This window comes from Aspergillus alliaceus (genome assembly GCF_009176365.1).
Source record: "Aspergillus alliaceus strain CBS 536.65 unplaced genomic scaffold BDW43scaffold_14, whole genome shotgun sequence".
NCBI lineage: Eukaryota > Fungi > Ascomycota > Eurotiomycetes > Eurotiales > Aspergillaceae > Aspergillus > Aspergillus alliaceus.
Window position 1 is genome coordinate 500,814 of NW_022474697.1, and position 11,810 is coordinate 512,623.

At 51.9% G+C, this 11,810-nt stretch overlaps 5 protein-coding genes across 5 annotated transcripts; 2 read left to right on the forward strand and 3 right to left on the reverse strand.

Moving 5' to 3' along the window:
• Positions 1–44: 44 nt before the first annotated feature.
• Positions 45–4,423, reverse strand: BDW43DRAFT_272117 (uncharacterized protein). Its single transcript, XM_032041500.1, has 4 exons — positions 1,176–4,423; positions 1,064–1,120; positions 779–973; positions 45–455 (listed from the first exon to the last, which is right to left on the reverse strand). The coding sequence occupies exons 1-4, from the start codon at positions 4,172–4,174 to the stop codon at positions 368–370; spliced, it is 3,339 nt and encodes a 1,112-aa protein (XP_031901830.1). The 5' UTR covers positions 4,175–4,423; the 3' UTR covers positions 45–367.
• A 285-nt stretch (positions 4,424–4,708) lies between these two features.
• BDW43DRAFT_272120 (RNA methyltransferase) lies at positions 4,709–5,906 on the reverse strand. Its single transcript, XM_032041501.1, has 4 exons — positions 5,677–5,906; positions 5,519–5,617; positions 5,171–5,463; positions 4,709–5,106 (listed from the first exon to the last, which is right to left on the reverse strand). Exons 1-4 carry the CDS (start codon positions 5,760–5,762, stop codon positions 4,862–4,864), a joined length of 723 nt encoding a protein of 240 aa, XP_031901831.1. The 5' UTR covers positions 5,763–5,906; the 3' UTR covers positions 4,709–4,861.
• Positions 5,907–5,914: 8 nt separating this feature from the next.
• On the forward strand, positions 5,915–7,406 carry BDW43DRAFT_48695 (putative Golgi reassembly stacking protein). Its single transcript, XM_032050126.1, has 3 exons — positions 5,915–6,215; positions 6,274–6,357; positions 6,420–7,406. The coding sequence occupies exons 1-3, from the start codon at positions 6,042–6,044 to the stop codon at positions 7,224–7,226; spliced, it is 1,065 nt and encodes a 354-aa protein (XP_031901832.1). The 5' UTR covers positions 5,915–6,041; the 3' UTR covers positions 7,227–7,406.
• Positions 7,407–7,418: 12 nt separating this feature from the next.
• Positions 7,419–8,504, reverse strand: BDW43DRAFT_48700 (MICOS complex subunit MIC26/MIC27). Its single transcript, XM_032050128.1, has 3 exons — positions 8,425–8,504; positions 8,277–8,369; positions 7,419–8,188 (listed from the first exon to the last, which is right to left on the reverse strand). The coding sequence occupies exons 1-3, from the start codon at positions 8,449–8,451 to the stop codon at positions 7,586–7,588; spliced, it is 723 nt and encodes a 240-aa protein (XP_031901833.1). The 5' UTR covers positions 8,452–8,504; the 3' UTR covers positions 7,419–7,585.
• BDW43DRAFT_48697 (mitochondrial intermediate peptidase) lies at positions 8,461–11,193 on the forward strand. Its single transcript, XM_032050127.1, has one exon. The coding sequence runs from the start codon at positions 8,766–8,768 to the stop codon at positions 11,166–11,168; it is 2,403 nt and encodes an 800-aa protein (XP_031901834.1). The 5' UTR covers positions 8,461–8,765; the 3' UTR covers positions 11,169–11,193.
• The last annotated feature ends 617 nt before the right edge of the window (positions 11,194–11,810 follow it).

Consider the following 11,810-nt stretch of genomic DNA (forward strand, 5'->3'; position numbering starts at 1 on the left):
TAAGATGTTAAGGTGTCCTACCATGGACCGATTACCAAAGGGTGGTTCACCAGCGACTGCTAATCAAGCACAAGACTGCCATGTATTGTTAGAGATTAAAAGAGAACGATAAATCTTTACAAGAACCCAAACCATGGGCTAAAGTCATATAAGTTGCGTGTATTGGTCCTGTGACAAGGCACCGTATCATTGCAGCTTAGTATCATAAGTATCAGGGAGTTTCATAATCACAAGGCCCGACAATACAGCCAGAAGTGTTTCGAAGGAAGTAGAGGTAATTCGAATAAAATGAGTATAGTAAGGGTATCATAAACAAAGAAAGGTGGCTGTGACCTCACGGAACTTGTCCTACTAGAAGTTTCCTGGTTCAGATGGCGGGAGGGGCGCCCATAGCGAAGGCAGAATCGCTGACACGATCTTCCGGTTTCATAGTGCCGTTGAGGAGGGGGCAAAGCCTGTTGATTGATACGAGATTTGAGAGGTTAGCGTTCAGCTGATTTGGAATTTGACTTTCTTTTTAGATTTAGGAATGGGTCCTTGAGGGGAAATTTGCGAAACAGGGGCCATCTGCTCATCGAGATTGTTGCCTGAACTTGCAGTAGAGATCTGAGGCATTGGAGCAGGGGCTGGTGGTGTCTTCGCTCTTCTCGACCTTGGACGAGCAGAAGATGGGGATTCAGGGGGTTTGAAAGAGGGCGCGAAAAAGGGGGGAGGGTCTCCATCAGTAGAAGGGAGAAGGACCAAACTAGGGTCTGTAGAGGGGCACTTATGAACGCACTTCTTGTTGGTCTTGATGTGACCGACTTGGCCGCAGTTGGCACACTTGCGTTGAGTGCCTGCGCCTTTGCCACTGCCACTGGGGCCTCCATCGGCCGGGGAATCGCCGGCAGATGTTCGGGTCGCTCCTTTCTGTTTCTCGCGCGCGAATCGTCGTTCTTTGTTTCGGTTGAGACGGCTCAGTTCGGCTTCGAGTCTGTCTAGTGTGTGAGTATTGCTTTTCTTTAGAGGTCGCAAGCTTGGATAAGGGTGTGTGTGCGTGTGTGTGTGTGTGGAAATGACATACAGTTTCTTGTTGCGAGAGTCCACTTCTGGATCGCCTGTCGGTTGGAGGTTCTCGAGCCTATGACCGGGTTAGTTGGCGATGGCAGCGCAGTTTACGTGTCAGTTGCCCTTACTTGGTAGTTAAAGCTTCCACTCTGTGGCGATGCTGTATGTAGTGGCGAATAACTCGAGGATCCCAGACCATAGTTTCTTTGCTGTATATTTCGCCCTTTTCGTCTTTGAATTGACGGACGATACGCAAAACCTTACCTCTCTGATCCGGCATGCTCATCTTGCTAAACTGGCTTGTTGTTTCGTCGTCACGGCGGCCTGGGGCTGGCGTAGGAGCCTCAGATCGTGGGGTAGGCTTATTAAACTCCTCTTCCATTTCCCGGTCGATGTCACTGTCATCATCCGAATGCTCGACTGTTGACGACAGGTTGGCTTTTTGCGTATCCCAAATTCGACGGATCGAGGTTTCATATGACTTCTGCTGCCTGGCAACATTGTAGCTGTGACCGCCCAGCTCTTTTAGTCTCTGAGCATCTAGCTTATCTTCAACACTTTCACCGACGGCCTTGAAGCCACCTTTCATAGAAGTCTTGATGAAACTAAAGCCTTCGCCTCGGCCAGTTGGGTCACCTTCTCCATGTAGTTTGAGCATAGCCTTGCCCTGAGATGCCAGAAGGAAATTACGAGTGGCTTTCCAAGGAGCCATTTGTTGCTCAAAGCTTTCTGTTTCCTCATCGTTATCCTCTTCTCCCCCAGTTTCAGCATCGTTGCCATAACCCGTGTCATGTAGGTGCTGCTGGCCAACCTGCATAGATTCTAGGAGACATACATCTTCGGGTTGTACCCACGACCGAATAACATCTTGCTCAGGAACAGGCTCCAGTGGCACCCAGTACTTTGAATCTTTGTCATGCTGAAGGAAGTCCTTGACCTTCTGACGATTCTGCATATCGCTAGTGCCCGGGATGTGAGCGGTAACATCACTGATCGAGAGCCTTAAGTCCGGACTTTTCTTCAAGAGGCGGTACACAAGCATCTTCATGCGATTCTTTGCAACAGTCGTCACCTTCCGTGAATGAGGGCCAGGGACATCCACGGAGGGGAACTGTTGACCGGCGACAAACAAATTCTCAATATTTTTGACAAAGTAATCACTGCCCCCCGAGCCAGTGCTACTACGTATTACCAAGAAGTCTGTTGATTTGGCCACATGCTGAAACAGCGGAGCCCGATACATCGAGTTGGAGATGGCCGGGGTAATCTCACCCGGATCAACGTGGCCAAAGATAGAGAAAGGACTCTTATCCTGAGGGAGGAGAACCGCTGTTTCACCGATTTCGGCTTTTGGACGCGTGGGATCGTCCATATTTTTCCGGCGGTAGTAGTTAATGATGCGATTGGACATTCCAAAATTCGATAGCATAACAGGAACTTCCTCGGAATACTCGACTAGTAAGGCACTGGAGTTGTCGGCCAAGGAAAGTGACTTGGTGGAATTGTACAGAGACTTGACATCCTTGCCCCTCTGATGTTTCCGTTTGATGTAGGCAGTGTTTTTGAACCAACAAGTCTGACCGGGGCGGAAAGACAAGGCCGGGCGATGGAAAGATCGCGCCTCGGCTTTGGCAAGCTCGGTCTTATAGTAGGGCCATTGCAAACGAAGAGCTGGCATACTGTGCTCGAGGGTGACATTGCCCAGAGTGCTTCGGACCTTGTTCTGATGGTTTTGTTTGAGCATGTCGTACGCTTGGTCATTTGATATGTTATAGCGTGAGGTCAGGCGGCGAGTGACGTTGACATCCATTTCATCGCGATTAAGAGCTGCAATAGCCTTCGGCTTCTGCGCTGCAGATTCAGGTCCACGCTCGTCGAGGAGAATGTGAGGGTCATTCATATCCACCGTCACCTTTTGAGCGATACGAGATGTTGCCCGTTCGGGGTCATCTACCAACGGGACATCAATATGAGAGAGGGCGATTAAATCCGTTGGATCTCTGCCAAGTTTGCGTTTTTTCACTGGACGAGTAGTCTCCAGAAGCCAATCATCTTCAGCCTCTTCTGTCGTATCTTGGGTGACAGGCTCCTCAATATCCATGATAGAAATATCGCTCTTGACATCCCAATCTGTACAGACAACACGAAGATCATTTAATGTGATACCCCCAGGGAGCACCTCGTCACTGTCTGTGTCGATATCAAAGTCTTCCTTAACTTCCTCTTCTTCCTCTTCTTGTACAGCTTCGGTAACAGCCACGACTCCCAGATGCTCTAACTCCAACGAGCGTTTATACACTTGACCGCCTGATTTGAAAGCCCTTTCCTGGTCTTGGGCAAGCTCAATGTTGACCTTGCTAGGCAGCACGGGTTTGGGGGGCTTCGGAGGCTGCTTGCCGAGAAAGAAAGCCTTCTTGTGGGGGATGAGCTCAAGAAAACGGGGAAGGGCCTTGCGGTCGAAATTAGGAAACAGAGAATGTAGAAGCTCTTCAACATTTTGTGGTGGTGCAGGCGGATTGTCCGGGCCTACAGTAGACATGGCAAACAGAGCTTGTTGTAGCTTCCATGCCCGTAAAGATGCCGGGTCCATGTCCTCGACCGCAGGACCCATACCTTCACCGTCCAAGGGTTCCTCATCTTCTTCCATGACCATGGGCTCCGGCTCGGGGGCAGGCATCTCAACCGTGCCTGGGGCCGGTGGAAGCTGTTCATCCTCCTCGAACAAACCCCGCGTAGCATCAGCGTGGTCTGCACCGGGAGACGCAGGTGCTTCACCGAAAAGGTCGTCGAGCTCATCGCCGCCCTGGGGTTGTGGTTGTGACTTGTCTCCGAGATCTCCAAAGAGATCTTCTTCCTCTACTTCAAATAGGCCTTTGACCTCGTCATCCACCGCTGCCTGTCCATTCTCCACAGGGACCTGAGTCCTCTCTTCCTCTTCAGGAAGTTCGTCATCATCAAAATCCTCGTAGTCCACCGCGTCATCAGCCTTTTCGCCAGGTTCTAGATCCCGCTGTAAGAAATCGAGGGACACGGCGCCATCGCCAAGGGGCCCGTTCATCTGGCGCATGACATTCTCGAAATCGGCATCCTCGGCATCAGATGCCGAAGGGTCGGTGGCGTGAGGCATTTTGAAGGTAGCAAGTCGACAGGATCGAACGACCAGATCTAGGGAATAACACAGCGAGCGAGTGGGACAGGTCGATAGTCGGCGGTGCTCGGACAATTGAAGGTTATGAAAGGGCGCACATCGAGAACGACGGTGTCTGCGGGGAGAACCGGTCAGACGCAGAGATACCTGTGACCGAGGAATCAAGTGGGATTGAAATGAGGGAGTATTGGTGTTCAGGAGGGCGAAGGTCGGAGAGGAAATAAAAGCGATTGCGGTTTGAATGCAAAGGTAAAGACCGAAAAGAGGCGCGACGGGTGAATGATGGCGCTAGGCCATATCAGGCAATCAGCTCAGTATCAATATAGCGAACAACTTTTAAGAGAATTCAATGATTCAATGATTCGTACACCCGGGACATGAGTATATTTTAATTCTACTAGAGTACTGCATCCTCGAGTACGTGCACTAGTTGTCCGCCAACCACGGTCATACAGTATGCGGGGGTATGATAGTCGTTATACAAGTTCATGTCAGATCATTAAATACCTCATAATTAATTCTAGGGAATCTATTGTTAACCATACTGTACACTAGGATCCAAATAGTCTCGGTGGCGACTGAGACTCGGAAATGACCGTACATCCCTATCCAACAGTAACTCCGTCATAGTAATCAATACAAGCCAAGAGACAAGAAGTGTTCGAGTTATTCGAGCTTAAACCCGCCGTAATAGATGCAGAGTGCCTTGCTAGCACCTTCCATGCAATAATGCATCACGGTCGCCTTTTCGCCATCCTTCACTAGTTTCGCGAGCTGCTTTAGGTCCGAGGTCCGAGGAAGATAGAGTACTATATGCTCAGTAAACAAAGCATATTCGCCGTACAACGTGGACAAGGAATACGGTTCCATCGTGCGAAGGTTGAATATCGTGTCGGAACGATAGCCAGGGCCTGTATATTTCAGATTCAAACGCCTTGGAAAATATCGGATAAATAGAAGGAATTGAAAACATACCACCCCATGGAGGGCTTGCAAACAGAACACTGTATGGGCCCAGTTCCTTGAGTTGATCATTCACGATCTGAAGACTGTCGCCCTCAAACCAGGTAATTTTGTGATCGACGCCATAGATCTTCGCATTGTGCTTTGCGCACTTCAAGACGGCGGGATTTTTCTCGATCGCATAAACGCGTTTCCAGCGACCGGATAGGGCAAAAGCAATGGTATTCCCACCCGCTCCAGCAAAAGCATCGACTAAGACACTGCGAGACGCTGGTGCAGCGCTGGCAATATGCTCAGCTATTTTACTGTAGCGACTATATTAGTCCATGATACAATGTAAGGAGGAAACAATCTACTCACTTAGCGACCGGCTCAGGAGTAACACCAAACCATGCATCGTCTGTCAGCCATACGCCTTCGTCATACTTGGAGAAGATTCTATAGCGCTGTGCCCAATAGCTGCGTAGGATTAGTTACTAGTTGTCATATCGGGTGAAGCGGTAGCAGTCGTCGCATACTTCTGAATATCCCAGGGAACTTCTCCCACATGGCTGTAATGGTGAACCTCCGGCGGAGGCTCCTCCGCAGTAATATCCCCAGACATGACCGGAGAGCAAAAGGAGTAAAGTATATGTCACCTGGGTAGCGCGTAGATTATAGATGACATATCATAGTTGGGGTGCCTAGATTTCATACAGAAATCTACCACCGATAATCATTAATCGAGGCCGATAAGTTGATAACATACCAAATGAGAGTTTGTCTGGTTTGCAACTGGGCAGCACTCCACATTGCGATTGTGTTTACACCACCACCAGTGCTCTATTTCAAAGCAGTTTGATAGCACCTCAACTCCCGAATATAATTCTCGCCAAGTCAGGTCATGTTCGGAGCTCTAAATCGTTTTATCGGGCGCCTGGACTCCGATCCAGCCCAGCAGCCTCGAGCCACCACTAGCGATAACGCATTTGGCTTCCAAGTCCTCCGCAGCAAGGACTCCGAACTACCCCTGGAGCCATGGTTTGATTTCATTATTGGGATCAATGGGCGTCTGATAGTGAGTGCAGTTGCATCATCTGTGGCTCGATATCATGAGCTAACTGCGTCATTACCAGGACGATCCAGACCCTAATCTCTTCGCGACAGAAGTTCGCAATTGCGCCGGATCCAGTGTGACATTTGAAGTCTGGAGTGCAAAGGTGAGCTCCTCTTAGATCCTGCCCATTTACCCTCTCACTCTCACTAATCGCATATCTTACAGGGTCAGAAGACACACACCGTCTCTATTCCAATTTCCCCCACCAATCCTACGCTGGGTCTCGCCTTGCAGCTTGCCCCTCTTTCATCTACACAACATATCTGGCATGTCTTAAATATCCCGTCACCGCTCAGTCCGGCATACCGGGCAGGGCTACTTCCACACTCAGACTACATCATCGGGACACCCAGTGGAACGTTACGGGGAGAATCCGCGCTGGGGGAGTTGGTGGAGGACCACCTAGACCGAACACTAGTCCTATGGGTGTACAACAGTGAGTTCGACGTAGTACGCGAGGTGGAGTTGGTACCTACCCGGGGCTGGGGTGGTGAGGGTGCACTAGGGGCTGAGCTTGGGTATGGTGCATTACACAGACTACCCGTTGGGTTAGGCGAGGAGGTAGAGGGCCCTGGTGAGGTAGTATTTGAGACGCGTGACGATGGCACCTCAACCCCCGTTCTGAATCCGATGAATCCGGCTCAAAACCATGGTGTCGCACTTGATTCAACGATTGGCGGCCATTATCTGGTCCCTGCCAATATGGCCGCGCCGCCTCCCCTGGCGTCGCAAGCACCACGGAGCCTTTCTGCGTCACCAGCGCCCAGCCAGTCACCTGCTGCGCGGCGCGGCAAGACCCGCCATCATGCTATATCGCCGAACCGGGCATTTGATGAATATTTTGCCGAAGGGGAAGAGAAGAGTAGAGAACAGGACTATGCTCCGTCACGGAAGGGAACGCCTCTACCTCCTCCGCCGAAAGGAATTCGGTCACCGCCACCTTCAGGCAGCCCCGCGCCGGCGATGGAGTAGGAGAATCAATTCTTTTGATGTTTAGATATTCTGGGTTGTAGCGTTTCTTATTTGTAGAGTATTACGAGTCTGCGGAGTTACGACGGTCAACTGGGGGTGCGATATACCAATGATGGATTCCCAATTTCAGTCTATATTTCACAGCAGGGCGACACGCCACTGCTACTACATTGCGTGATATAGTCCAAAAAAAGGAGTGCCAAACAGGGGGACCTTAAATCTAACTGTTAAAGTACACATATGCAATGGAATTTAAGGCCAGCCAAGCCGAGAGTCGCAGCACGGGCTCCAGATCGCATCCGCTACAAGGAAAACAATTGAACAGGGGGAGGGGAGGGAGAGAGATAAATGCAGAAATACTAGTGGCCCTTGCTGACCAACTCCTCCAGCTTCTTCCGGATCTCGCCGATCTTGTCTTCCATCCTGGCCCGGGCCATGCCGCTGTGTGCCACGCCAGTAGACCAGATGTGCTCAGCCCTTTCACGGAGGTAGAGATGCTGCTCGGCAATGGCGGGAACCTTCTTCTCGTACTCCCATACCAGGTCGGAGATGTTGCGCATCGTGACAGGCAGGAGGGTCCAGGCGGCCACGGTACCGAACGCGAGCGGCGAGAGAGAGCGAAGGAAGATCCCACGGTTGCGGCTTACAATGGAGCCGGCCATGGCGGAGACGATGACATAGGCTCCGCCGGGGAGGAGATGCTCGCCCGACTCAGGTGATGGGGCCAACGAGGCGATGGTGTTGGTGAAGGCATTCTCGATGTGGAGGGCCCGGGACAGGAAGTTGTTGAAGCTGTTCTCAGCGGCAAGGGAGTTTTCGTAGAGGAAAAGACGGGCTTGTCGGACCTGGGCCGTCAAGATATCTGTGGGAGTGGGAGACGAGGAGGAGGTTGGAGAAGACTTGGGAGGAGCAGCAGGAAGGGTCTTCATGGGTTCCGGGAAGTCATCATAGATTGGTTTTCTCTGCACAAATTCCAAGGGTTAGAATGGTTCTTTTGAAGCGCGTAAACCAGGTTTCTCTCAGCCGCGCGAAATTTCGGTGGGATCATACAGTGTCCTTAGGCTCCTCTGCGAAAGCGGTTCGCCGGGGATAGAAGGCTACACCTCCAGCCAGAAGTGTGGCAGCGATGGGGGCCACAGCCCGCTAAACCGAGTCAGTCAGGAACATGAAGACTTGCAGTAGATTACATGGAGTGTACCTGCTGAAACATTGGCCGAAAGGACATGCTGCGGGAGGCCAATGGACGAAAGAAGGACGAGGGAGTTGATTTGAAGGTCGTCTTGAGGGCTTGTTTGAAGTTCACTGAAAGCGTGACTATGCCAAGACTTTTTTTCGGCGGGCGTTCGGCTGTTCCTCCGTCATTGTCCGGGTCTTCTTTTCTGCTACAACTTAACTATCTACTACTTACTACTTTACTTCTTAAGCGCCCCTTCTCTTTTTCATCTTTCGTTCAATGTTATTTACCGATTTCCCTCAAAACGAACAGTCACTCTCATACACATCTCATGCTTAATTAAATCTCTTTCCCCCTTCGCTCTTATGGCAGGACACATGCTGATGCCGCTCCGGCGTCGGCCATGGACTTGTCGGGCATGTCTGCAGCGACTGCAGCAGCCTCGTCGATCCCTGGAAACGGCCACGTCCCCCTCCTCCCAGTCAGCTGTGTACGATTACGCCCCTACGAACCACTCGGCCCAGAAGAAATCCCATGATGAAACCATCCGACGTATGTTCGACTCTCAGCCCTTCTGGAGGGAGTTCTCGCAACGGAGCGCCACTCAATCCAAGCCCACCGGGTTAGTGCAGAACCAGTACCTCACCAATCCCGATGGTTTTCGCGCCTTTGCGAATATCTCCCTCCAGAGATGTCAAGCGATCGTCTCCAAAGTCCTCGCTGCTTCCACATTGGAGGAATATCGGAACATGGCTCGGGACCTCGACCGGCTGAGCGATCTACTCTGCCGAGTGATCGACTTGTCAGATTTTATCAGAGTCATCCACCCTGACCCGCGTGTGCAGGAGGCCGCTACGCAGGCGTATGCGCTGATGTTCGAGTACATGAATGTGCTGAACACCACCACAGGGCTCAACGCGCAGTTGAAGAAGGCGGCTAGCAATCCGGATGTGACCTCGCACTGGACGGAGGAGGAAAAAATCGTAGCGCAGATTCTCATCAAGGATTTTTCCAATTCGGCTATTCACATGCCACCGAATGAGAGACAGCGATTTGTGAACCTATCGAACGAGATCAGTCAGCTAGGGTCAAACTTTGTTAATAGCGCCGAGCCCGCCAAATCGCAAGTGGTCGTCGGAGCTAATAGTTTGCGGGGACTCGATCCGATTCTCGTCCAGCAGATTCGACGATGGAACCGTACGGCCTCTGTTCCGACGATGGGGATGATCCCACGACTCGCGCTACGGTCCGTCCACGACGAGGGTGTCCGGAAGGAAGTCTATCTGGCGACCCGAACGTCCAGCCCGCGCCAGCTCCACCGGTTGGAGCAACTATTCAGCAAACGGGCGGAGCTCGCCCAATTGTCGGGCCACCCCAGCTTCGCCCATATGACCCTCAGCGATAAAATGGCCAAAAGCCCTGAGGCCGTGTCGAACTTTTTGACGGCGTTGGTGGGCAGCAACCGCGAGCATGTCCAGGAAGAACTGGCGCAGCTGCAGGCGATGAAAGGTGCGTCCCCACTACAGCCGTGGGATCACGCCTACTACGTCAATCAACGCGTGCTGCAGTATTCACAGTCCCGGCGGTCGCGTGAGCTGAGCGCTGTCCCCGAGTTCTTTTCGCTAGGCACAGTGATGCAAGGGTTGTCGCGGCTCTTTGACCGCCTCTACGGTGTCCGGCTCGTCCCGCAGGAGACAGCTGCGGGCGAGACGTGGAACCCGGACGTGCGTCGATTGGACGTGGTGGATGAGGCGGAGAGGCATATTGCGGTGATCTACTGTGACCTGTTCTCTCGACCCAACAAGCATCCCAACCCAGCCCATTTCACCCTGCGATGCGCCCGGGAGATCTCCGCCGAGGAAGTGGCGGAGTGTGCCACGATGGACCACTCGGCTCACCCCAACGACGGGATGGCCACAGCAGTGGATCCGCAGACCAAGACCCTGCGACAGCTGCCGACGATCGCGCTGGTGTGTGACTTCGCTGAGCCGCCTGCGACCGGTGCCGGGCGGCCGTCCTTGCTGAGCGAACATAGCGTGCGGACGCTGTTCCATGAGATGGGTCACGCGCTGCACTCCATTTTGGGACAGACCCGGCTGCAGTCGATCTCCGGCACTCGGTGCGCGACCGACTTTGCCGAACTGCCGTCGGTGCTCATGGAGCGATTCGCTACCGAACCCGCGGTGCTCTCGATGTATGCCCGGCACTGGCAAACGGACGAACCGCTGTCCGAGAGCATGATGCTGAGCATGGAGAAGGATCGCCTGGCCCACGGATCGATCTACGGGGCCGTCGAGAATGAAGCCCAGATCCTCATGGCGCTGGTCGACCAGGCGTATCACTCCATTCCCGCGGACAAGGCCGGCCAGATTGACAGTACGGCGATCTATCACCAGGTCTCGTCGGCACACTCCAGTCTACCCGACCCGACGGACAGTCGACCGCCTACGTCGTGGCAAGGGTTTTTCGGCCATCTCTACGGTTACGGGGCGACGTACTACAGTTATATCTTCGATCGGGCGATCGCCAACAAGATCTGGGAGGACGTGTTCCAGGCGGGCCGGGCTGCGGTGGATCGCGAGGCGGGCGAACGATACAAGAACGAAGTGCTCCGCTGGGGTGGTGGACGTAACGGGTGGGACTGCGTGGCCGGGGTGTTGGGCAGTGGGAATGCAGCCAACGCCAACGGACGACTGGCGGAGGGAGGCGACGAGGCCATGCGGGAAGTCGGTCGATGGGGCTTGGGCCGGGATGGAGTCTCGGGCTAGCGTTAGTACTAAACTACAACTACTTACGATAGACTTATAGATCAATAAGTAATACTTTTAAAAGACCAATAATTGTCCAAAAGATCCTTGGGAGGGATTGAAAAGGGTAAAACATGTCTCACAAAAAAGCCCATCCCAATTCGTCCTACGCAAACCAATCTCCCTCGACAACTCAAAAGAAGTCTGCTGACCACGTTACATAGACATAAGAATTAAATAAATTAGGAATGGGTAGCGTAACGGTCAAGAATAAAAAAAAGTGTAACCCCAAAAACCAACCCAAAAGCCTCGGCGTGCATTGAACATCTCAAATGCATGTGGCCTTTTTTTTTTTTTTTCTACTTGGTTTCCTACTATTGGTCTAGAATACTACAATCGTCCTAAGAACTACTACTAGAAAAGCTCTCTAATTATGGGAATCAAATCTCGGCATTTAATTGCGGTGAAAAGTCAAAAATAAATGAACAGAAAGGAAAATGATTTATAGATATCGCAGGAATTTCCTCTTCTCGTATCATTTATTTACTTATTCTTTCTTCTACTCTAGTCAACCTCCCCCTTCTTTTTCTTCATCAGAATCATAAATTACTTTATTTTCCCCTAGGAAACCCTCACTGCCTCCTTACCGATCCAATTATCTGA

Coding starts and splice junctions, on each gene's coding strand:
- BDW43DRAFT_48695 (XM_032050126.1), top strand. CDS start 6,042: ATGTTCGGAGCTCTAAATCGTTTTATCGGGCGCCTGGACTCCGATCCA. Junction 6,216..6,273: donor GGATCAATGGGCGTCTGATA/GTGAGTGCAGTT, acceptor CGTCATTACCAG/GACGATCCAGACCCTAATCT. Junction 6,358..6,419: donor TTGAAGTCTGGAGTGCAAAG/GTGAGCTCCTCT, acceptor CATATCTTACAG/GGTCAGAAGACACACACCGT.
- BDW43DRAFT_48700 (XM_032050128.1), bottom strand. CDS start 8,451: ATGTCCTTTCGGCCAATGTTTCAGCAG. Junction 8,370..8,424: donor TTCGGCCAATGTTTCAGCAG/GTACACTCCATG, acceptor GACTCGGTTTAG/CGGGCTGTGGCCCCCATCGC. Junction 8,189..8,276: donor CAGAGGAGCCTAAGGACACT/GTATGATCCCAC, acceptor GAATTTGTGCAG/AGAAAACCAATCTATGATGA.
- BDW43DRAFT_272120 (XM_032041501.1), bottom strand. CDS start 5,762: ATGTCTGGGGATATTACTGCGGAGGAGCCTCCGCCGGAGGTTCACCAT. Junction 5,618..5,676: donor GTTCCCTGGGATATTCAGAA/GTATGCGACGAC, acceptor AATCCTACGCAG/CTATTGGGCACAGCGCTATA. Junction 5,464..5,518: donor ACTCCTGAGCCGGTCGCTAA/GTGAGTAGATTG, acceptor TAGTCGCTACAG/TAAAATAGCTGAGCATATTG.
- BDW43DRAFT_48697 (XM_032050127.1), top strand. CDS start 8,766: ATGGCAGGACACATGCTGATGCCGCTCCGGCGTCGGCCATGGACTTGT.
- BDW43DRAFT_272117 (XM_032041500.1), bottom strand. CDS start 4,174: ATGCCTCACGCCACCGACCCTTCGGCATCTGATGCCGAGGATGCCGAT. Junction 974..1,063: donor GACTCTCGCAACAAGAAACT/GTATGTCATTTC, acceptor CACACTAGACAG/ACTCGAAGCCGAACTGAGCC. Junction 456..778: donor CACATCAAGACCAACAAGAA/GTGCGTTCATAA, acceptor ATCAATCAACAG/GCTTTGCCCCCTCCTCAACG.